The sequence below is a fragment of the Ovis aries genome, chromosome 16, assembly GCF_016772045.2.
Source record: "Ovis aries strain OAR_USU_Benz2616 breed Rambouillet chromosome 16, ARS-UI_Ramb_v3.0, whole genome shotgun sequence".
NCBI classification, from domain to species: Eukaryota; Metazoa; Chordata; class Mammalia; order Artiodactyla; family Bovidae; genus Ovis; species Ovis aries.
This window is the reverse complement of record NC_056069.1, coordinates 33,618,608-33,644,055: the sequence shown is the minus strand read 5'-3', so window position 1 is coordinate 33,644,055 and position 25,448 is coordinate 33,618,608. Positions and strand designations below refer to the sequence as shown.

The window sequence follows — 25,448 nt, the reverse complement described above, 5'->3', positions numbered from 1 at the left end:
CCGGGAACCATCTGGGGCCGGCCCTAGGCTGCGTGCACTTCCTCGGTCCAAGCCGCTCAGGTTCGGCCCTCAGGCAGCCCTCAGAGGCACAAATGCAGCTGGGACTGCGCTTTGTGCCCTTCCCAGGTCCGAGTAGCTCAGGAGTTTGGCGAGCGCAATTGCCGCCGCTTGTCACCTTTTCCGCCGCTGCTGCTCAGCTCTCTGGGTGGACCGCTGGCGCACCCCGTGAGGCAGACTGTGACTGTCCAGCACCCCCAGAAGTCTTAGCAAAGGAGCCTGCTTGCAGTTAGGTAAGTAAAGTCTCTCCGGGTCTGCAATTGCCCCTTTCCAGTCCTTACGGCTCTGGCTGCCTGTCCCCGGCGGGAATGGTCTGCAGCCGGCTTTTCCGTTCCGTCCTTTGTTCTGTGCTGGGTCCTGGCGGTGTCTTATGTTCGAGCTTTTCGCGTGGTAGCTATCCCACAGTCTGGGTTGCTAGCCCAAGTTAGATCGTTCTGGTGGAGCGTGGGGCGTTCGTGCCCGATTCTTACAAAGCTCTGCAGCCCGCGCCTCCCGCGCGTCCCTGCCCTGCCCCCACTTCCCAATGGCGGATGCAGGCGTCTGTGCTGCTTTTCCGCTGGGGGAGTTACTGGTGGGCTTGTAATCTCTTGGTTTTAATTATTTATCTATTTTTCCTTCCTGTTATGTTTCCCTCTGTGTTTCCAAGGCTCGCCACAGACTCGGCAGGGAGAGTGTTTCCTGGTGTTTGGAAACCTCTCTTCTTAAAATTCCCTTCCCGGGACGGGCTTCCCTTCCCGGGACGGAGCTCCCTCCCCACCTCCTTTGTCTCCTTTTTCGTCTTTTATATTTTTCCCTACCTGATTTTGAAGACAATGGTCTGCTTTTCTGGTTGCCTGATGTCCTCTGCCAGCCTACAGAAGTTGTTTTGCGGAGTTTGCTCGGCGTTGAAATGTTCTTTTGAGGAATTTGTGAGGGAGAACGTGATCTTCCCGTCCTATTCCTCCGCCATCTTTCCCTCCCTCTGTGCCATGTATTTCTGTACATTAAATCCTTTCCCAGGTTGTTTTTCTTAAGCAAAACGCAGATCCCAAAGTTCCTGAGGTTCAGGTTATTTCAGACCTCAAGTGAGGTCTGAGAATGTGTGCTTTTAACACATTCCCAGGTAAATGGGGGTAAGTTTAGTATACACTGCACTACTACTTGACAATATGTCTAAATACATTGGGGGAAGAAGAGAAACAATATATTAAGATGCTTAAAAACTGCCATTTGCCTCCAGATAGAAAAGAGTATGTAGCTAATTTAACACCTGTTTTTGAGAAACCATTATGTGCTGGCCTTGAATATTCTCATATAATTTCTCTGGCCAGAGCATCAAAAAGCTGATGACAGATGGAGTACCAACTTCTTTATTCCTAAATGGACAGAGCTTTAGAAAGGTGATCAAAGGAACTATGAGTGGTGGCAGAAGGCTCCTTACCTGAGGCATACCAATGACCAGTGGGTCCAGGGTTTTTAAGACCTCCAGGCTTATTTCTCGGATAGATGTCTCTCCCTTTTCAGTCTCCTGGGAGTTAGGTTTTATTGGTTTCTCCTTTAAGAAAGATGAAGCAGGTGACTTGTTAATAATCCCTGTTGTTGGTCTCCTCTGAGCTTGGGTGTGTTCCTAGTCTCTGGGGTGGAGGATAAAGTCACTCAGCTTAAAGGGCTTGAGGAAGCCAGAGACCTTGGTCTCCAGTATCTAATCCCTGCTTTTAAGTGCTCTTTGGAGGAATGGGGAGACAAAAATGCCTCTGGCTTTTTTCATAGAAAAACAAACATTGTGAACTTCAATTACCCCCTTTCTCACTCAGGCCTTTCCCCATTTCTCTCTGGGACAAAAATTTCCACTACTTCCTATGGAGTGGACTGCAATTTCACTTGCAGGGAGGTTGTAAGATCACTGAGATCTTAGACATGTGTTTCAGGCTCTTCATCCAAAGGAACCAACGTAGAAAGGATGGATGTTTCCTGTTTTCTAGAAACAATTCGCTTTCTCTGTCTCTCTGCAAACCAGCCCCCAGCCTTGAAGGCCAGGTTGCCCCCTCTCTAGGGAAAACTGATTTAACCTACCTTGCATTTATGATAAGTTAGAAATGGTATCAGTGGAAGGGAACTGAGAACACTAGATGCTGAAAAATTTATTAATAAAAGTGATAAAGCTTAACTATGACTTCAGATACTAAATTGAACTGCAGATATTTTTAAAAATCCAGTTGAGTCAACTGCACTCGTTGCAGAGCAGCACTCAGGATGGCACCCTCTTCGTACCAGATTCTTGCTGGACACTGAAAACTGGGTGAAGATGTAGTCAATCAATGGCCAGCCTTCCCGGGCTTCAATGTAGCATTTTTCACACATGGTTTGGATGAGGAGGAGGGTGGAGTTCCTCACCTAGAGTAGGGAAAATGCATTCAGAATATTTAACTTCTTTGGGCAGAATGGAAATTTAGATACTCCTATTCTGTAACATTTATGGGTCGTTCAGAGGGAATCTTTCAAAAAAAAAAAACACAACCCTATAAATTGAATGATATTACTGTAATAGATGGGGCTTCTCGGGTGGCTCAATGGTAAAGAATCTGCTTGCCAACCAGCAGACCCCAGGTTTGATCCTTGGGTCAGGAAGATCCCCTGGAGAAGGAAATGGCAACTCATTCCAGTATTCTTGCCTTGGAAATGCCATGGATGGAGGAACCTCGTGGGCTACAGTTCCTGGGGTTGCAAAAGAGTCAGACATGACTGACCAACTAAACAACAACAATTAACCCCTGTTGGAGCAGGAAGTAATCTATAAGGTTATGATTTAAGTGTCACTAGCAAAGCTCTCTTTAACCAAACTCTTTCTTTCTAGTTCCCATGACATATCCTGGCTAAAACACTCAGTTCAGTTCAGTTCAGTCACTCAGTTGTGTCTTAATCTTTGCAACTCCATGTACTGCAGCACTTCCCTGTCCATCACCTACTCCCAGAGCTTACTCAAACTCATGTCCATTGAGTCAGGGATGTCATCCAACCATCTCATTCTCTGTCATCCCCTTCTCCTCCTGCCTTCAATCTTTCCCAGCATCAGGGTCTTTTCTAAGGAGTCAGTTCTTCGCATCAAGTGGCCAAAGTATTGGAGTTTCAGCATCAGTTCTTCCAATGAATATTCAGGACTGATTTCCTCTAGGATTGATGGGTTTGATCTTGCAGTCCAAGGCACTCTCAAGAGTCTTTTCCAGCACCACAGTTGAAAAGTATCAGTTCTTTGACTTTCAGCCTTCTTTTTAGTCCAACTCTCATATGCATACGTGACTGCTGGAAAAACCATAGCTTTGACTAGATGGACCTTTGTCGGCAAAATAATGTCTCTTCTTTTTAATATGCTGTCTAGGTTGGTCATAGCTTTTCTTCCAAGGAGCAAACATCTTTTAATTTCATGGCTGCAATCACCATCTGCAGTGATTTTGGAGGCCCGCCCCCCCACCAAAGTGAAGCCTTTTCCTTTTCTGTTTTACCCTATGAAAAAGCTAAAAACACTGCCTCACTTAAAAAATCCTCAGTGAAAGATGGCACATTGAAATAAAGTTCCACAATTCCTTATCCACAAACTCAAACTCTAAATGACACTGAAAACTGGAATTTTTTTCCATAAAGTTGGTTCCAACTTGGTGGAGAAACTCAGGCTGAGCTGTTTTAAAGCTATTTGTTGTTATTCAGTCACTCAGTCATGTCCGACTCTCTGCGAGCCTATGGATTCTAGCATGCCAGGCTTCCCTGTCCTTCACCATCTCCTGGAGCTTGCTCAAACTCATGTCCATTGAGTTGGTAATGTCATCCAACATCTTTACCCATTCTATGTAGTGTGAATATGCATACATTTTCCCGAAGAAATCTTAATAGGTTTGATTGTGGGCTACTATCACAGTAACACTTTTTTCAAATCTGAAAAATGGTAAATTCTGAAATGTGTCTTGCTCTATGGATTTGAATAAATGGTTATGAACCTGTGTCACAAATTTTTTAATAATTTGACTTCAATTCGTTTATTGGATTATTTCCCTGGAAGATAGAAACCTCAGATCTAATTCCTTAGTGAATGGGTCTTTTAATGGAGGGTAGGAAGAAAATAATTTTTCACAGGGAACCAGGATCACAAGGTTGCACACACGGACTCTGTAATCTCCCTAACTGAGGAGAAAGAGGTAAACTTCTCCATATTTGCCCAAGGAGTGAGTGCTTTCTTGGAAATTTCTGTCCTCTTTTATTCTACCCGAAATCCTAGCAATGCTTCAGTTGGTTTGCTCAATTACTGGATCAAGTTTTTATATATAATCACTCTATTATTATTTATTGCATCAGTTCAGTTCAGTTCAGTCACTCAGTCGTGCCCGACTCTTTGCAACCCCATGAATTGCAGCATGCCAGGCCTCCCTGGCCATCACCAACTCCCAAAGTTCACTCAGACTCACATCCATCGAGTCAGTGATGCCATCCAGCCATCTCATCCTCTGTCGTCCCCTTCTCCTCCTGCCCCCAATCCCTCCCTGCATCAGAGTCTTTTCCAATGAGTCAACTCTTCTCATGAGGTGGCCAAAGTACTGGAGTTTCAGCTTTAGCATCATTCCTTCCAAAGAAATCCCAGGGCTGATCTCCTTCAGAATGGACTTCAGAAGACTCTCAAGAGTCTTCTCCAACACCACAGTTCAAAAGCATCAATTCTTCGGCACTCAGCCTTCTTCACAGTCCAACTCTCACAGCCATACATGACCACTGGAAAAACCATAGCCTTGACTAGATGGACCTTAGTCGGCAAAGTAATGTCTGTGCTCTTGAATATGCTATCTAGGTTGGCCATAACTTTTCTTCCAAGGAGTAAGTGTCTTTTAATTTCATGGCTGCAGTCACCATCTGCAGTGATTTTGGAGCCCCCAAAACTAAAGTCTGACACTGTTTCCACTGTTTCCCCATCTATTTCCCATGATTTGATGGGACCGGATGTCATAGGTTTGATTATTTTAACCATAGTTATTGGTGACCAAAGCCTCTTGGGGGAATTTTCTCCTCTTCATTGGCTTCTGTGTAGGGCTTTGATCCAAATAAAATATGATTTTCATATAAAATAATACTATAATTGCTAATTTAAAAAATTTCTCCCATAAAAGTTCTATGTCTTTTCCAACATGAAATACTTTAATCAGATAATCAGGAGATATTGAGAAATCTATTCTGCATGTAAGACTTTCTATAGGTGCTCCCTGACTGGAAAATAGGATATCTCTGCTCAAAATAGGGTTCAAGGGTTATTATTTTTGGAGGAAGAAGTATCATCTTTATAATTAACAATTAAGTTTTAAACTATTTAACTAGCATAGCAGAATCATGCTCTAGGCCAAAATCTTTTTTTTTTTTTTTCTTTTCCTACTAAGAAGCCCTTGAACTGAATGTGCTTCAGAACTTTATTTTGATAGAGTTTATCTTATTAGGGAAAGATGGAGTTCTTTTAAAAGTAGAATTGATCACTGAGCTCTTTATAAATCAGTCTTATAAGCACATCCTTAAAGAGTCAAAACCATTTCATTTACTCCTAAAGCTATCATTATCCAAGTAAAAGTCCCCATTAATTCTCTTACTTTAATACTGAGGTCACCCATGACGACTTTGACTGCTTTTTCAATTGAAGTGATATGATCCCTCAACTTGGGCTCTGAAAGACAGAGAGAGAAATTGATAGGCCTGCTTCAGTAGGAGTACAGTATGTTCTGGAATCGTTGAAAACCGATTAGAGTTATGTCACATAATTGCAAAGTCTCTTGTCCTTAACATTTTATGTTGTTCACTTCCTTCCTACCTTCTCCTGTTTCAACTCTTTATAGATGTTGACTATTTTTTGGTTCTCTGTTACACTTTGTTTAATCTTGTTTAAATTGTTAGATTCTTAAGTGCAGTCAATACATCATACCTAATGGATTAGCCTTAAAATTTGAAGACCACCTCAGGTTTTTTCTGCCAATTCTTCAGTAAATCACAGGGAAAACTGAATTTTTTTAAAAAAATTATTTCATTGTACAAAAATGAATGATCATATTTTATTGAATCTAACATATTAATTTTATGAGGCCTCATTAGTTTATATTGCACCAAGAGTGAAAAACTATAGTGGCTAATGAGAATTAAAGATGCTATCAATTATAAGATGCATTCTGAAATTGCAAAAATAAACAGTTTTTGGAATTAATGAAAATGAAAATGTATTAAATTCTCTTTTCTAAAAGTACAAATTTATAGAACACTGTGCATTCTTATACCCACCCTCAGTTTATTGGGCCACTTAACCAATACCTCTTTTCAATTCCAGATTCAATTCTCAAATATTCTATTCCTTTACTGACTGCATCCATAAATATCATGAAAGAACAGAGGTAACTGGAAATGCCTATTTAAAAGTAGTAGATTGATTATAGACAACTAAGAAAACCTAGCTTTACTTGAATATGGGCTTCCCTGGTGGCTCAGAGGTTAAAGCGTCTGCCTGGAATGCAGGAGACCTGGGTTCGATCCCTGGGTCGGGAAGATACCCTGAGGAAGGAAATGGCAACCCACTCCAGTACTCTTGCCTGGAGAATCCCATGGAGGAGGAGCCTGGTAGGCTACAGTCCATGGGGTTGCAAAGAGTCGGACACGACTGAGTGACTTCACTTTCACTTTACTTGAATATGATGTTCTGTAAACTTTCCAAAGACACAGGATCAAATTAGAGGCAATGCACAGGTTTCAATTTGCTTCTTAATACAAAAGACAACTCCGGTGTCATCCCTATTCTTACCCTCCGCATTGATAGCCGATCTTAACAAAGTCAAGATTCCCATTCGAATGGCTTCATTATTATTTCTCATTTGTTCATCAAAAAAATCCATCAGGTCTGCAGGGTTTGAATGGGCTGTGGGATAAGAAATACTGGAGTCAAAAGAACTCATTTTCGCCTTAGGTAAAATTCTTGTGAATGGGAAGACGATCATTCTATGAAAATTGTCAAAGTCACCCTTTGGTTGGTAATCAGATTTTATTAGGCCCATACTTCTTTAGTATACAGAATTTAACAGCTTGGTCCCTAAGAGAGCTAGGCCCACTTCTGTTAATACCTGTGAATGTAACCTTATTTTGAAATTATGTTCTTTGTAGACGAAATCAAGTTAAGATGAAGTTGTATTAATTCAGTATAGCTGGTGTCTTGAGATGAATAGAAGACACGGACAGAGACACAGACGGAAGCCTTGTGAACATGGAGGCAGAGATCAAAGTGATGCTTCACCAGGTGTGCAGCTGGTGGGGGTAGCGAGGAAGCAGAGAAAACTGAAGAAAGGTCTGGATAGAGTGGGGAGGTGTGGGCTGAAATGATAAAGCGAAGTAGATAATTAGGCTGGCACATAGAGAACTGGAAAGCATAGAAACAGAGGGGCTGATTAGGAGAGAACTAGACCATGCTAGATGGAGAAGGCAATGGCACCCCACTCCAGTACTCTTGCCTGGAAAATCCCACGGACGGAGGAGCCTGGTAGGCTGCAGTCCATGGGGTCGCAAAGAGTCGGACACGACTGAGCGACCTCACTTTCACTTTTCACTTTCATGCATTGGAGAAGGCAATGGCAACCCACTCCAGTGTTCTTGCCTGGAGAATCCCAGGGATGGGGGAGCCTGGTGGGCTGCTATCTATGGGTTCACACAGAGTTGGACACGACTGAAGCGACTTAGCAGCAGCAGAAGACCATATTAGAAAGGTATGCAGTGAGATAGTGGAGATGACATATTTTGGAGAGGGTGCAGGTATGGGAGGCATAGGATTGTTCTTGTCCCTTGCCCTGAGAAACTACACTAGAACATAGTTCTGTTTCCTGACCCTGGGACCCCGGTGTTTGCTCTGCAACCTGCGTCAGGTTGTAGATTCTAACACGGTGATGGGCAGGATTGTGATGTGAAAGCAAGCAGAAAAAGGAAAGTGAAGGCTGGAGAAAATGGTAGGGGATAAATACCAAGAGTTGACAGGGAAGAAAAAAAGTGTAACATTAGTTTGATAGAGTTTCTAATAATCACAAATACCAAGAAAAAAATGTATTTGCTAGGCTTAGGGCTACCAACTCACACTGCTTTGCTTGGAAATAAACCCAAGCATATATGGTCAATTAATTTTCAACAAAAGATCTGGGAATATATACAATGCAGAAAGATTAGTCTCTTCAGTGAATGGTGCTGGGAAACTGAACAGTCATGTAGAAAAGGAAGAAATCTGATTGTTACCTCAAAAAATACAGATGCACACAAATTAAATCAAAATAAATTTAAAACTTGAACATAAGACTTGAAACTGTATACCTTCTAGAAGAAAACATAGAGACTAAGCTTCTTGACATTGGTCTCAGCAATGATTTTTCATTTGATTCTAGAAGCAGAGGTAACATAAGCAAAAATAAACAAATGGGATTCCATAAAACCAAGAAGCTTCTGCTAAGAAAAGGAAACCATCAACAAAATGAAAAGGCAACCTATGAAATGGGAAAAATATTTGCCAACCACATACCCAGTAAGGAGTTTATATCCAAAATATGTCTGGGACTTTTCTGGTTTTAAAACTGAAAGTTCTAATTTCCCAGAAATCCTTCAGTCCTGGGCAGATCAGGATAATTGGTCACCCCACCTACTGCACTCCTCAGAACAGGTAGGGTATGAATAAACAGACTAGTGTGAGTCCAGGGAACATTTGGTGTGTATGTGTGAAAGTGACGAAAGTGGCAGTTTGCTCACACTTCATCCTTGTTGTCATCACCACTCTGAGACACTTTAATTAAAAGCCTACTGGATGCTGAGTCCTACCTAGAATGAGGAAACAGTTTGAAGCTTCAATTTCATTTTCTTTTTCTGGAGGCTCTGGAACTCTGCACACCTGAATGAGAAGAAAAAAAATTAAGGGGCTAGACATGAAACACAAAACTGGTGACAATGAAACAGGTTTGACAGCATGGTCTTCTTACCTGGCGGAGTAAACTGATGAAGATGGCCTTCCTCAAGGCCTTCGGGAGGCTGACACCGTAAAGGACTGCTGCGGTCAGTATCTGTCTTAGACTCTGGAATAAAAGCTCTCCAAGGTCAGTTGGAGCCTGCCTGCAGAGCGGCAGCCCAGGATGTGGAAGGCAAATGATCATGTGCTGTGAGGAGAACATACCCCTATCCTTCCAGTGGTTACCCGTTTTCTTTCGTGATTCTGGCTGCCTTACCTTGTTCAGTGCCCCAGCAGCTTGAACAGGAATTCCTTTCTGGAGTTTCTGCCATCTCAGAGGCCTACTGCTTCTCTACCTCATATTTCCTGGGAGGTATGTAAATTCAGCTGCCCCAAAACATGTTTGAGTTCCTTAACCCCTCCTGAGAATGAACATCCTTCAGGATGATCTTTGGACAACCGTGGGAATCAGTTTCTCTGATGTGGCTCTCACCTGAGTGACGTCAAAGTCAATCTCTTTGTCTTTGTACTGGTTAAGGAGCCATGGGACCTGGCCCAGGGCGTATTCACAGAGGTCTTCCCGATGGAGCAGCAAGCTCACTGTGGGGCCGTGAGCCTTAATGATGGCCAAAATCTGCAGAGGCAGCAAACAAATACTTAGAAAAAGTATAATACTTAATTATACTTTACATAAGTATAATATACTTATGTATGTTATACATATTATGTATAAGTTTAGTAAATTTATTTAAAGTATAACTATATATTAATAATATATATAGTAACTATTATATTTTACATAAGTACATAATAAAATATTTCACTTTGCTTTTTGTACATTTCTCAGTATAGTACTCTTGCCTGGAAGGTCCCATGTATGGAGGAGCCTGGTGGGTTATAGTCCACGTGGTCGCTAAGAGTCAGACAATACTGAGCGACTTCACTCTCACTTTTCACTTTCATGCATTGGAGAAGGAAATGGCAACCCACTGCAGTGTTCTTGCCTGGAGAATCCCAGGGACGGGGGAGCCTGGTGGGCTGCCGTCCATGGGGGTCACACCGAGTAGGGCACAGCTGAAGCGACTTAGCAGCAACAGCAGCAGCAGTATACCAGGAAGTGCTTTTGTCAGTTCAGTTGCTCAGTTATGTCCGACTGTTTGCGACCCCATGAATTGCAGCACGCCAGGCCTCCCTGTCCACCACCAACTCCCAGAGTTCACTCAGACTCACGTCCATCGAGTCCGTGATGCCATCTACCCATCTCATCCTCTGTCATCCCCTTCTCTTCCATCCCTCCCAGCATCAGTCTTTCCCAGTGAGTCAGTTCTTCACATGAGGTGGCCAAAGTACTGGAGTTTCAGCTTTAGCATCATTCCTTCCAAAGAACACCCAGGACTGATCTCCTTTAGAATGGACTGGTTAGATCTCCTTGCAGTCCAGGGGACTCTCGAGAGTCTTCTCCAACACCACAGTTTAAAAGCATCAATTCTTTGGTGCTCAGCTTTCTTTAGAGTCCAAATCTCACATCCATACATGACCACTGGAAAAACCATAGCCTTGACTAGACGGACCTTTGTTGGCAAAGTAACGTCTCTGCTTTTCAATATGCTATCTAGGTTGGTCATAACTTTTCTTCCAAGGAGTAAGTGTCTTTTAATTTCATGGCTGCAGTCACCATCTACAGTGATTCTGGAGTCCTCCAAAATAAACAGTGTCCTCCTGACACTGTTTCCACTGTTTTCCTATTTCCCATGAAGTGATGGGACCGGATGCCATGATCTTCGTTTTCTGAATGTTGAGCTTTAAGCCAACTTTTTCACTCTCCTCTTTCACTTTCATCAAGAGGCTTTTAGTTCCTCTTCACTTTCTGCCATAAGGGTGGTGTCATCTGCATATCTGAAGTTATTGATGTTTCACCCGGCAATCTTGATTCCAGCTTGTGCTTCTTTCAGCCCAGCGTTTCTCATGATGTACTCTGCATATAAGTTAAATAAGCAGGGTGACAATATACAGCCTTGATGTCCTCCTTTTCCTATTTGGAACCAGTCTGTTGTTTCATGTCCAGTTCGAACTGTTGCTTCCTGACCTGCATATAGGTTTCTCAAGAGGCAGATCAGGTGGTCTGGTATTCCCATCTCTTTCAGAATTTTCCACAGTTTCTTGTGATCCATACAGTCAAAGGCTTTGGCATAGTCAATAAAGCAGAAATAGATGTTTTTCTGGAACTCTCTTGCTCTCTCGATGATCCAGCAGATGTTGGCAATTTGATCTCTGGTTCCTCTGCCTTTTCTAAAACCAGCTTAAACATCTGGAAGTTCATGGCTCACATATTGCTGAAGCCTGGCTTGGAGAATTTTGAGCACTACTTTGCTAGCATGTGAGATGAGTGCAATTGTGCGGTAGTTTGAGCATTCTTTGGCATTGCCTTTCTTTGGGATTGGAGTGAAAACTGACCTTTTCCAGTCCTGTGGCCACTGCTGAGTTTTCCAAATTTGCTGGCATATTGAGTGTAGCACTTCCACAGCATCATCTTTCTGGATTTGAAATAACTCAACTGGAATTCCATCACCTCCACTAGCTTTGTTCATAGTGATGCTTTCTAAGGCCCACTTGAGTTCACATTCCATGATGTCTGGAAGAGGTTTAGATACCTCCAAAAACCTTTCCTTACTGCTTTCAACCAAACAAGGTTTTTTCAAAAAATATTTAGGCTAAGATTGCGGTATTCATTGTATGATGAAGAGTTATATTTATATTTGTATCTACATCCATATCCATATCTATGCTCATTTCAATGTTTGCCCCTCCCTTCTATTTCTTTAATCTCATTCTAATGGTCAGTTTATTTTACTATATTAACAAATTTGTTAAAAACTTGTTCTCTTTCTTTATTTTTTAAATTACGAAAGTATGATAATAGCACAGTTACAGGAGACTTGGAAAATACAGAATAATGTTACATGCAGTTCCACTATATATTATAATTATTTTTTAAGTAAATAAATTAAGATTTTAATTGGAGTTTCTCAACATTAAACTCTCAAAAATTAATAGAATATACAGAAAAGTAGAAGGATATAGTAGATCTGAAAAGCACCATGTGCCAATCAACATAATTAAGGTTTAAATAATTTTCACACAATAGTAGGATATAAATTCTATTCAAATTCCCACAGACTAAATTGTTTTTAATTAATTTTTTTTTCATGAAACATATTTAATTTTCTTCAGTATTCCTCTGAATATTATTATTATTCTGAATAATATTATTAAACATCATGGTGCTTAAAATGTCAATAATCTAGAAAATTTACTTATAAGTTTATTTTATGAACAATGTAGATTTTTTCCATTTTGGGGGGGGTTTCTTTTTAAATGAACTTTTATTGGGGTATAGTTGCTCTACAATATTGTGTTAGTTTCTGCTGTACAGGATGATGGATCAAGCATATGTGTATCTCCTTTCTTTTGGACTTCCTTCCCATTCAAGCCACCACAGGGAATTAAGTAGAGCTCCCTGTGCTCTGCAACTAATGAGAATATATTAACAAATTAAAAATCTCCCTGACATGAAAAATTCTTTGAGTCCATATCACTTCAACCCCACTGTTATCCTCACCCAATTCTCTTTCTCTTTTCTTGCTTGCATATCAAAGTTTATTGAAGGAGTGGTCTGCCTTTGTTATCTCCACTGCCTACCTTCCATTTATTTCTCAGTCCACAATACTCTGGCTTCCACATGACATGAAAACTGAATCCTCACAAAATATAAATGCAATATATACTGATGATAAAAATTTAGAAATCACAAAAATTAGGATGAAGCAGAAAACATGGTACCCACAGTACTCATGGATAGGCAGTATTGGGTATGTTTTTAATACATTTTTTTTTTACTCGACCCTTTTCCTTTCTCTCTTTTTCTCTATGTATTTTAATTTCTTAAAAACTGACATCATTCTTTAATCTGTAGTTCTATATTCTGCTTTCTCTACCTAATATTATATAATTTTTATCTATTAGTTAATTTTTTCTATAGAGCAAACCATCTCAAAAGTTAGTGGCAGTCACAGAAAGGAATAAAATTGTGTCATTTGTAGTGATGTGGAGGATCCTAGAGTCTGTTACGCAGAGTGAAGTAAGTCAGAAAGAGGAAAACTCTTTGCATATTGTATATTGTAATATACAATGCAATAATATTGTATATTAAAACATATACTTGGAATCCAGAAAAATGGTGCCAATGGACCTATTTGCAGGACAGGAATAGAGATGCAGATGTAGAGAACAGACTTGTGGGCACAACGGGGGAAGGAGAGAGTTGGATGGATTGAGAGACTAGCATAAGCATATAGACACAGCCTTGCATAAAACAGAGAGCTTTTGAGAGGCTGCTGTATAGCACGGGGAGCTCAGCTCAGTGCTCTGGGATGACCTACAGGGGTGGGATGGGGTGGGAGAGAGGTTCAAGAGGGAGGGGATATATGCATACACGTATCTGATTCATGTTATTATACAGCAGAAACTAATGCAACGTTGTAAAGCAATTATACTCCAATTAAAAAATAAAGAAATTTTTAAAAGCTTCGTGGCTAACAACAGTAAGCATTTATTTCACTTAAGACTGTATGTCAGCTGAGAGGTGGTTCTACCACATTTCCATGCAGTGGACCTGTTTTAAGATTTTCCTTATTTGAGCACCATAACAATGGCCTCTGTAGATCTGTTTTTGCTTTTTGAAAATCACTCCTTAGTTTCTAAGATCTCATTCTTCTTAAGTCCTCCCAAGTTTTCTTATTTCTTAAAAAACATCCTGTGTAGAATTCAAGGCTCTTTATTCTGTTGGCCAAGATCACCATTTGGGTTTCTTTTGTTTCTGCTGCTTTATATTCACGTTCCTCACCCTACTTCCCCTCCTCCCACTTAACTCACTCAAGTGCCACGTTATCCCATCTCCAATCTACGCTTCAGTGAGTTTTCCCCTTTGTAGTGACTGCATCTCCCCAGCAGTAGATGACCTCATAGGCTGCAAGCTCAGGTCTAGTGTCACGGCCTTTCCAGTACTCAACGGGTGTGAAGTGTTTCTCCCCCTGCGCTCTCTTACTCCTTTGTGCACCTTCTTGTTACTTGCCTAACTCTTGTAGTGAGCAAATTTAAACTGCATGTTGCTTTTCAAGTGGCTTCCATAAAAGACCTCTACAGAGTATTTTAAAAATTTCATATTTGCTCACGATTTCACCATCTCAGCATGTTACAAAAATTAATAGCTCAAAATATAAAGAAGAAACTAGAGAAGGTAGCTAAATGTTAAATCTTTTATAATATAGCAATAAAGAGATTAAAATAAAATATAAATTAGCTTACTTAAAAAATTATAGCAATTAAGCAAGATTAGGATGGGATTATATATATGAATGCACTTTGTAATCTATTCTTTAGAAGGCATTACACTATTATGAAATGGTCATTCTCATTCTTTAGATGTCATTTTAACTCATTGTGATAGTCATAGACACAGCAAATTTCTGTGGACTGGTGTAATCAGTGACTCAGTCCAAATATGGGTTATGATATAGCTAACATTCAATATATTTTGCTCATTTTAGTTATTTATTGTTCTCTTCACACATAGGCATGTCAGTTCCATGAGAGTGGGGATTTGGGTCTGTTTAATCTCTGCTGTATCTCCAGTATGTGGAATGATATCTGACATGTCATGGGGACTCAACAAATATTATTTGAAATAAATGAGTAAATAGTGATTTGAAACAGGAAAAACAAAAGACTTAATAAACCAGATAAAATATAACCCATCACTTTCCAAAAGAACTAAGTTGAATTATCATGTTAAAAAGAGAAGAGGAAGTTCAATCGGGATGCGAGGAGAGCTAGGTGAAGTCACACTGAGCCCCACTCACTTGCATGGGCGAGGTCGTGGAGGCCCACTTGTCCATGATATACCGGAACAGCATGAAGATCTTGTCAGAGAGGCGGTTGGCATCCAATCTGGGGTAGGGGAAATCTCTCCAGTGGTTGACATACTTGTAGATGGCTCTGCTGAACTTCTCTAGGGCTGCATTTAAAAACAACCGCAGACTGAGAAAAATATCAAGAGGGATGGGCCATAATATAATCTGAGAAGAGCGTACTGATGATTAACAAATGTGTGTTAATTTCTATAAAATCTATGACAGTACCAAATGAATTTATAAAAAAGTGCTCCAGCCACTTTAGTGAAATGTAAATTGAAACCATAATGAGATACTGCAACATACCATCCAGAATTGCTACCATTTCAGACAGTCAGTGTCAAGTATTGACAAGACTAAAGTACAGCTGGTATTTTGACATTTTGCTAGTGAGAGTATGAATTGCTGCAAACACTTTAGAGAATGGTTTGACATTATCAACCAAAGTTGAATATGCTTTATCTAGGACTCAGAAATTCTACTCTGAGGTATACAGCCCTTAGATATGCATACATATAGGCACTAAAAACCTTGTACAAGAATGTTTCTGTTCACTTTTTGGTAACAGCTTCAAACAGAAAACAATCCAAATTATTTGTCAACAGGTAGGATGGAAAAACTACCATATAGACATGTAACTGTAAACAGAGATGAAGATGGGCTCCATGGACACAAAACAACGTGCATGAATCTCACAAATAGGCGAAGTTAACCTGTGGTGTTAGAATCCACAATTGTGGTTACTCTTGGAGAAGATGGAGAGGGTGATGATTGGGAAAAAAGACGAAGGGGGCCTCTAAGGAGTTAGTAATGTCCACAGTTTTAACCTGAGTGGAGGTCAAATGGATGGCTGACTTTGTGACAACTCAGCACTTTGTATACTTATGGTAATTATGTTTTTCTCCATGTACATTTTACTTTAATAAAACTTAAAAATCTTGAACCTGCAAAATATCATATATACTTGCATCAGGGCATTAAATAATTGTTTTTTCCTTCAGCTCCTCATGCTATCCCTTGTATTAGATACTAAAAAATTATACTCTCTCAAGGATATGTCACACAATACTATGGAAAAGATGCCGAGTAGCTTAGCTTTAGAACTGGTCATTTATTGGTTTATTCCTCTCCCTCCAGACTCTCTCATATAATCTCATGTTCTCAAATCTATTTCTACATTTTCTCAAGTCTATTTTGTGCGTGTGGTATACATACCTTGTTTGTTGATATTCTGAAACAACAAACACAACATCTGTTTCTTTGCTGATTGATTGCACAGCTATATGGATGGCTATTAAATTGTATATATTTTCTTTATAGTATAGACATATAACCTTAACTGGCAGTCAGGCAAAGTTGCTTTAGGACCAAAGAGCACTTAGATAACTTTATCATACACAGATAAGAATTCCCTTATTCATTGCATTGTGATTTCTGATTTTATTTTCTTTTACCTTCTTGGTTATTAATACTGGAGGTAGAAATGCACTTAGCGGCACCAAATGTTGTTTTGCCGGAACACAATGTTAACTGTGATGGTAAGTAGGGAAAATAAAAAAATATTGAAAACTGCTATATCTAGTAGAGTAGTTTGAGTCCTTAGACCATCATACTTCACATCTTGTCTCTGCCAAGTATTGGTTATGTGATTGCAAGCAAGCTGTTTAACCTTTCTAAGCCTCAATTTCTCATCTGTAAAATGAACTGAAATAGTTATCCACTCAATGCAGTAACTGTGAGGGTTAAGTGAAAGAATAATCTAAAAATACCCACGGCACTACCCAGGTAGATAGTAAATTCTCAATATTTATCAGGTACAAATCTTACCTTCACTGAGGACAGACAAGAAGAAATGGGCAAAATAGAACAGAGAAGACTTGGATGATAAGTAAAGAAGACAGTTCTGACAGCATGGGCCTTAAAATACTATAAAATAATAGTCACAGAGATGTCAGTGGTGGAAGGAATCCCAGCAGTCACTTCATTTGTTGTTTTAAGAGGTGAAATTGAGGTTGAGAGAAGGACAGAATCACCTGATGGCTCAGTGACTGGTCAGAGGAGAGAGTCCAGGTCTTCAGACTCATCCAAGAAACCTCTTGTGCAGAGAATGCTTTTTCCAGGAACTGAAGGGCAAGTCATCCTCGGCAGACTGTTGATTACTATAGATGTCTTTCAGTTTTGAGGTAGAAGGGGCTTGTGACCATACTTTGTTTACCCATTTTCCTTGATTTTATGATTGCTTGTATTTTTATTAGATTGTCTACTTATCATTTTCACAATATTGCATTACAAAGAGATACCAAAATTTAGCCCATAGCTAAGAGCTAGTAAGATCTCATAATCACTAGAGAAAGTGTGGTCCAGTTGAAAAAGGAGACTAGTAGAAACTGACTACGTAGGACAGTGGAAAGAATATGGACAGGGTGGTCATATAGATCTGAATGCCACCTCTCCATCACATTGACTGTCATGACTTTGAGAGAAAATCGCTTAACTCCCTTGACCCTCAGTTTCTCATCTGTAAAATGGGCTAATAGTACTTTGTAGAATTGCAGTGAGGATGGATAAGGGTAACTCCTCCTGGCAGAAGGCCTTCCAAGTAGAAGGCCCTCAGTAAATGGTAGATACTATTACTAGAAAGGATAAGAGTAAAAGGAAAAATAAGGCATTTGCTCCACTTATAGTCTAGTCTTAACAAACAAAGGGGAAACCATAGGGATACCCACCAATGCAGAAAGCGCCTTTCATCCTCTCCTCCTCGGTCAGCCTAAGCATGGTTTGCATGGTGAGCAGGGTCATCATCATGAAGGGAATACTCTGGGACACTGCAGGAAGGGCACAAGAGGAAGCTCTGTCATAGCTCTGCAAACCATCATCAGTTAACAAGCATTTCAAAGCAGATGAGGTGTGGTGGGAAGCCATTCTGCCCCATGCCCACTCCCCAGTGCCAGGCTGTACAGTGAGTCTCCTACATATGAATTTTCAAGTTGCAAACTTTCAGAGATGAGAATGTGCAATTGCATGTCCAGTCTCATACGTTAGTTCATGTGTCTGGTATACAAGGTCATGTGCAAGCAGATATGTTCTTTACCGTCCAGTACTGTAGACAGTACAGAAGTATAGTGTTTTTATTCCAAGCCCCTCATGTCTGGAAGCAAGCACAAAAGCTCTGGTGATGTAGCTTGAGATTACTGTACTTTTCAAGGTATTGTATGGTAAAATTAAAGTATTTTCTTCACATTTTGTGTTCATTTTTTATGTATTATTTGTGTGAAAATTATTATCAACCTATTACAGTACAGTACTATACAGCCGAACATGCTAGGCTAACTTTGTTGGACTGAACGAACAAACTGGGCTTACAAACACGCTCTTGGAATGGAACTCAGTCACATCTGGGGGATTTACTGTAGTTAGAGCACCTTAAAATAAGGTGCCTCTATCAGTTGTCTGTACCTGTTGCTTCATAGCAATTACTTACTTGGATAATTATTTCATTAATGTTCATCCCTCCCACAAGAACTTGCCTGTACCCCCAGGGCCTAGCACAGGTGATAGGTGCTCCATAAATATGTGTTAAATAAAGCAGTTTAGAAAAAGCATCCTAGGAAACCCTTACTTCATGTAAGAGTTGAGTGGTTTGCAGAATATGGCTTGTGGAAAATGTGCTTCTGCAAAGCCAGATGAAAGGAAAGGTGAGGGTGGGAGAAAGAATCCAGCCAAATTCAGAGTAGCGTGGGCCCATGACTGGTGAGCAGGCCCATCCAAGCTCACAAACAGTAGCCCAGACGTCGCTGTCAGTATTTCTTTAGTACAGAAGGAAGTAGAAGAGACCCTCCCCTCTGCTGTTTGCTTCCATTTGGGTTTAGAAAATTAAAATGATGATTTCCCAGGGAAAATGTGGAGGCTATTCCCTCCGTACCGTAGCTGGTTGCCAGTTCAGCCAGGGCAAGCACAACGAACTCATTTGGTAGCTCCAGAATCCTGAAGTTACTTTGTAATTCATACATTACAGAGTTGAAGTCATGTGCAGCAAGAGACACCAATACCTCCCCAGCTAGCATTCTGATTTCTCTGAGGATCTGAAGAAAAGGAAAATAACAGTAACAACCAGCAAGAATCAGCAGAGGGGAAATAGTTAACGTAATATTTATAAGTTCTCTACCTTTTCAAACAAGGGAGAACAGGCTGTCACAAACCATGTGTGGAAGACTCTAGGGTAGATGTCAGCAGCTGGGAAGCAGAGGTAATTCAAAAGCACCTCAAAGCCAGGTTTTCACAGAGTTCTTGTAAGCTCGAGGCAATGCATATTTTCTAGCTAATTAATCAGGTACCATGAACTTAAGATTTATGTTTAAGTGATATGAATTACTGAAGGGAATGGAGAAAGAAAAAGGGCTGGGAGTCCAGAGCTTTGAGTTTTAGTATTGTCCTGATCTAATTATCCTTAATGGAGATATTTGGAGGGCCTTTGCTTTTGGTAATGGTGAATGAGGTCAATTTGGTCCATTTTCCTGCTGAGGAGAAGAAAAAGTGCTTGGCAAGATATTAAAAAATATACTCATAGAAACATCAAAGACAATCACAATATAAGGTGGAATGAATTACTGAATTGAAATCTGGACAAGACTGCAAATCCAGAGATATAAACCCTGCCTTTGAGAGTGCTTTGCAGCTTTTCGGGACAATAGTCAGAATTCAGGGCCAACCAATAGTGAGACCCTGGTCATCCTATGTTTTACTTTTCAGGCTTAAGACCCCAAAGGGCTGCACTGATATGGAAGGTTAAATTGGCTCTCCATAGACTATTGAGTCACGGAAGTTGCCCAGAAAGATCCCAAGCCCTGAAATTAGATTGCTTGTGCCTTGGCAGGTAAACAAGCAAAAATCCTTTCTGGAAGGAAATAATGTAAGACTCAAATTACTTCTACAAATAACTTTTAAGATACAATGCCTAGTATACATGGACAATTAGGCATATGAAGAGATAGGAATTCACATGGGAGCCAAGAAATTTGGGTTCTAGTTTATTCATTCTGTTGATAGATAGCTGTGTTACTATGCAAACAGTTTCTCTAAGCACCAACGTCCTCATCTAAAAGTGAATGAAATATTATTTCTAAAACTTTTCAAAGCTCTACCTTGGTTTCCTCATCTGTGATGGGGTAAATAATATCCAAGTTACCATGAAAAACAAATAGAAGTGATCTATGGTCCTTGTAGTGATGTAAAAAAAGTTTCTGGATGTCTACATGGGTGCAGTTGCATCACATAAAGACCTGTTACTGGCCCTGACACTGATGCATCATTGAGGATCAAACTTACATTGTCATCTCTCATGTCCTTAGAAGCATAATAAATCAGTCTTTGGACAATTGCATCATCCAAGATGTCGGTATTCTGAATAATGGAAGTGAGATGACCATAAATGTCTTCCTGTGAACATACAAAGTTATACACAGAAATTTGAGTTGCAAAACTAAAAGAGTCAGATAATGTCCAGATGAATAATACCGTTAAACTAAGCAATGTATCCCTGCTACTGCTGCTAAGTCACTTCAGTCGTGTCCAACCCTGTGTGACCCCATAGATGGCAGCCCACCAGGCTCCCCTGTCCCTGGGATTCTCCAGGCAAGAACACTGGAGTGGGTTGCCATTTCCTTCTCCAATGCATGAAAGTGAAAAGTGAAAGGGAAGTCGCTCAGTTGTGTCCGACTCTTTGCGACCCCATGGACTGCAGCCTACCAGGCTCCTCTCTGGGATTTTCCAGGCAAGAGTACTGGAGTGGGGTGCCATCGCCTTCTCTGAATGTATCCCTATGAGATTTTATATATCCTAATTGAGGTTTCCTTAACATAATATGGGCTTCCCAGATGGCACAGTGGTAAAGAATCTGCCTGCCAATGCGGGAGACCCAAGAGACTTGGGTTTGGTCCCTGGGTCTGGAAAATTCCCTAGAGTAGGAAATGGCAACCCATTCCAGTATTCTTGTTTGGAAAATTTCAAGGACAGAGGAGCCTGGCAGGCTACAGTCCATGGTGTAGCAAAGAAGTGAACATGATTGAGCACACATGCACTTAACATAATATGCATCTTTAGGAATCAAAGGCTTATAGGTAACGCAAAGTTCATTCTAAAACCTGTTTTAATATGATTATATTTCTAAGGCAATATCTAACTGAAGTCAGGAATGGGCTACTTGACATACTAAAGTCTCTTGAAATTCTCTGTTGTAGGGCCCTCAGGGCAATGGAAATGCCCATCACCCTAATTGTTGCTTTTACTACCAAAGAGCACCTATAGCATCAAGGAATATGATGTGATTCCCAAAGAGGCTGCAAAGTTATGCAACTTGTTCCTAAAGGGGATTTGTAAGCCCTTACTTCATCTATGCCTTTGTGGAGGAGAATTTGTGAACTCCTTTCCACAGAGCTGCAGCCTCTGGGAACGACATGGCTTGAGCAGATGTTGTGTGTGAGGGCTCTTCTCAATCTCTTAGATGGCCACAAGGCCTTTGGAAGATGAGAGACTGGTCTTCTGAAATCTCCAAGAGCCTCATAGTTACCTTGAGGTACTATGCCTGTGTTTAAGGTGTGAGATAATTCACTTTGCGTACAGGATTCTAATATGGAGTCAGGGTTGAGAACCTCTGGATTAAGAGATAAAGGTGTAGGCACTGCCCTTCACAGGGAGGTTACATTGAATAATGATTAGGAACATTATTTTGGAGTCAGATGGGCTTGTCTACGGTTCTCAAGCATGTTGCTTCTCTGGGCCTCAATTTTCTTAGCTGTCAAATGGAAAGAACAATACCTATATCACAAAGTTGTGAGGAGTGAGCATAATACAGTGCATAATTGTTTGGAAAGAATCAAGTGCCCTAGATAAGTGTTCTATGAAGGGTAGCATTGTTATTTTACAAAAGGTTATTGAAGCCAGAAAAACCTTCAAGTCTCAGAGAAATCCATCACTATTGTGAAATAGCACTGTAGATGGGTCATTGCTGTCTGTTGTTCTGTTGCTAAGTGCTGTCCTTCTCTCTGCGACCCCATGGACTGCAGCACACCTGTCCCTCACTGTCTCCCGGAGTTTGCTCAAACTCATGTCCATCGAGTCCATGATGGACACACCACGTCATCCTCTGTCACCCCCTTCTCCCACCTTCAACCTTTCCCAACATCAGGATCTTTTCCAGTGAGTCAGTTCTTCCCAGCAGGTGGCCAAAGTGTTGGCTCCTCAGCTTCAGCCTCATTCCTTCCAGTGAATTACTCAGGGTTGATTTCCTTTAGGATTGACTGGTTTGATCTTTGAGAATTTTCTCATAGGAGCCCTCAAATTCCTTGCAGGTCATTTGGTCCTATCCAAAACATTCATAAAACATTTGGTCTGCACCAAAAAATGTCTGCTAACCCTCAGAGTACACAGGAGTAGGCTCTAACCCACGTGGTTGTGACTCTGACATCCCCTTCTTTCCACATCTGTCTGCATAAGGATATGGAAGGGGACATTCTTTTGCTAGCTTCTACAACTGGATATTCTGAATCCTCAAATGCCAAGTGTCATGGTGGAAACATTAAAATGACTGCCATGAAAAGTGCATTTTCTGAAAAACTGAATACCACTTAAGAAGCCCAAAAGAAAAGAAGTTGAAGCAAAGAAGGATGCAGATGAAATATTGCAATAACTGGACTAAAAAAGTGAGTGGGGAAGAGATTTTTCTCTGTTTTCCTTACCTTGCTAATATTATCTTCCTTGTTCAGCAAGCCAAGAGTGAGGTTAATATCTCCCAAAATCTCTAAAATGGATGGGAAAAGAATTAAATATGGCAAAAACTAACACAACATTGTAAACATTAAAAAAAAACCCACATGCTGAAATGCCCTCCTGTTAATTACTTTGCAGTGCTCACTTCTCTCTCCCTCTCTTTATCTCCTTCTCTTTCTCTCCTTCTCTGTCTCTCTCCTCTCTCTTCTTTCCTTCTCTCTCCTTTCTTTTCTCTCTCCCTCTCTCCCTTCCTCCTACTTTCCTCCTCTTCCCTCTTGACTGCCAGCTCTTTGACAGCAGCAACAGTGTCATGTGTATTTCATATACTTGACAATAGAAGATGCTTTGTACTTTTTCTTCAAAACCTAAATTAAACACGGAGGGGAAGACACAAGATGCTATGTCCCAGTTTATGCCTCCAGTCATGTAGGTATCACTCTATATCCTCTTCAGCAAGGCTCAGCTCTCAGATTCCATGAACTGAGCCCCTTATGCCTGACTTGAGCAGGGGAAGGCAGAAGTGTAATAGAGCTGGTTATTTTCTACCTCCTTCCTCCATGCTCCCCTCCATCTTATTTATTCGCATCCTCTTTTTCTCTGACTTCCCTTCTGGGCCTGCCAGCTCTTCTGATACCATGCTCATGCAACCTTGTTCTTTTCTGAAAATGATCCAGATATTTTTGACTTGCACATTCCAGGAATTATTTGAATAAACCACATTGGAAAACTGAAAAGACATATTTGAGTCAAGGGAACTGAGAAATTTCACACCACATGGCAAGTTGGTAGGAGGGATCTTTTTGGATGTAATGATTTTCCACAAGCCTCCAAATCAAACAACATCACCCTTTCATACAGTCGTTTTTGGCAAAGCAGAATATTTCCAAAGGACTCTGCCAGCACTGAAGATTAAACAAGAAACTGCCTTTGTGTTGTAGCCACTTTCTCTTCAAATAGACTATACATTTTTAAAGAGGTAAAACACAATCATCTCTCAGGCTCCCTGTCCATCACTGGTCCTTTATACTTATAATTTATAATCTGGTGATTTTTATTATTTTGGAATAAAGGGAGAGTAGAGAGAAACAATCTTACTTTAATATAATTTTTCATAAAACCTTTTCAGGTGTACAGATCTCCCTCAATCATGCTCACTATCCCCCACCATATGTATATGGTCACACAGACACAAAATATCTAACTCCTCAGGGTCCCGTGATGCTTACCTGCAGATTCCTCCATGTCCTCAGCCATGTCTTGGCTGTTTCAGGCTCTCTAAGAGACAGCACCTAAGTATCAGAAACAGTAAGGCTAACAAGTCCAAGAAACAGGTTTGCAATTTTCTCACATAAGGCTCACATAAGGGTCTCTAAATGAAAGTCCCTCCAACACTCGATTGGCACAATGCTCTGGAAACTTCCAGCGATGGGCTGCTGCTGAGGAAGATGATGCTGTATTCTACCACTGGGACATTTTCTTGCTTCTGAGCTCCTGCTGACCAACAAAATGGCTTCATCTCACCAAATAGTGTCCTTTTGGTGGAGACCAGAGTATCTGAGAAGGAGGAAATTAGAGACTGAAGCTCAAACCATTTTGGTAGACCAAAGGAGTTCTTCTCCTTAAACGTGGGTCCATTGATCACAAATTTGGAAATTGTTTTCAGTGGTCACTTTACTGGCCTGGTGTTGGTCAAAATTTTATGGTGACCTTGTTGATTGTTCTACCTGGTGAAAGTCAGTCACACAAACTAGGCATGTTCAGTGGACTGGAATGCCCACCACGGGCAGTTGGATGGAATGTCCAACCGACAGCAGGAACCCAGACCTTCTCAGCCTCCCTCCCCACTCCCTCTGTCACTGGCTTGATCTGGATACTGCCCCCACTCCAGGCTCAGGGTGTTTTTTGCTCTGGCTTCATTCTCTCTTCTTATTTTCAAGTCATTCTTTATCCAGATCTCTTGGCTATAATACTTTCAACGTGACTAGTACTTCAGTCTGTTCTCCCCGCACCGTCAAACTTAAACCTATTCACCATTTTCAGTGTATGTCCAGATTGTATGTTAAGGCGGTAGATGTCAGAGGAAGTGTGAGTGGGACACCAGCAGTCTGTAGGTCTGGGTGTGAAGGGGCTGAGGAAAGGGGCCCAGGACAAGTCTCAGCTACTGCTGCTTCTCCAGCTATCTTCCCTTCATTAAGGATATTTCAGATTCCAAGGCTGGATGCTTTCACCTAAACCTTTGGATTCATTGTCCTTCTTATAGGTATTTTCACTCTGGATCTGTTACAGAGGTCTTCAGTAAGCTGCTGATTAGAAGCATTGTCAGCTTCCCAAGTCACCATCACTGTTTCTCAAAGTGCGGTCCACAAGTGTGTTATATCAGGAATCACCTGTTGTCCTTATTTAAAAATTTCCACCCCCAGGGACACCTCATACCTGGTAAATTACAAAGGGGCTTGGAATTTGTATTTTTAATGATTACTCTGACTGATTCTTAGGTCCACTGAAGTCTGAGATGCACTTGCCAAGATCCTTGTGCAATCACCCATTCGTGGATAATTGAAAATTTAGCACTTCCTTGGAGGGTCTTCATTGTGTTTTGGTGAGAATAGCAGCTGCTCATCTTCAGAACAATGACTCACTCACCCATTGGAGGAAAGGCTAAGAATTAGCGGGTCGGAGAGGTGATGAGGTGATGAGAGGAAACC

At 40.8% G+C, this 25,448-nt stretch overlaps 1 protein-coding gene across 1 annotated transcript in view; it reads right to left on the bottom strand.

Annotated features, from left to right (window-relative positions):
* MROH2B (maestro heat like repeat family member 2B) overlaps positions 1 to 23,997 on the bottom strand; it is an 84,470-nt gene extending 60,473 nt beyond the window's left edge. Inside the window, exons 1-13 of the mRNA XM_027979956.2 lie at positions 23,970 to 23,997; positions 22,713 to 22,774; positions 20,305 to 20,415; positions 18,902 to 19,061; positions 17,706 to 17,804; positions 14,929 to 15,083; positions 9,504 to 9,644; positions 9,045 to 9,137; positions 8,887 to 8,956; positions 6,845 to 6,958; positions 5,652 to 5,725; positions 2,308 to 2,430; positions 1,478 to 1,591 (exon numbers count right to left, since the gene is read on the bottom strand). Coding sequence (XP_027835757.2) covers positions 1,478 to 1,591; positions 2,308 to 2,430; positions 5,652 to 5,725; positions 6,845 to 6,958; positions 8,887 to 8,956; positions 9,045 to 9,137; positions 9,504 to 9,644; positions 14,929 to 15,083; positions 17,706 to 17,804; positions 18,902 to 19,061; positions 20,305 to 20,415; positions 22,713 to 22,774; positions 23,970 to 23,997 — 1,344 coding nt within the window. The remainder of the gene's footprint in view (positions 1 to 1,477; positions 1,592 to 2,307; positions 2,431 to 5,651; positions 5,726 to 6,844; positions 6,959 to 8,886; positions 8,957 to 9,044; positions 9,138 to 9,503; positions 9,645 to 14,928; positions 15,084 to 17,705; positions 17,805 to 18,901; positions 19,062 to 20,304; positions 20,416 to 22,712; positions 22,775 to 23,969) is intronic.
* Between the last annotated feature and the right edge of the window lie 1,451 nt (positions 23,998 to 25,448).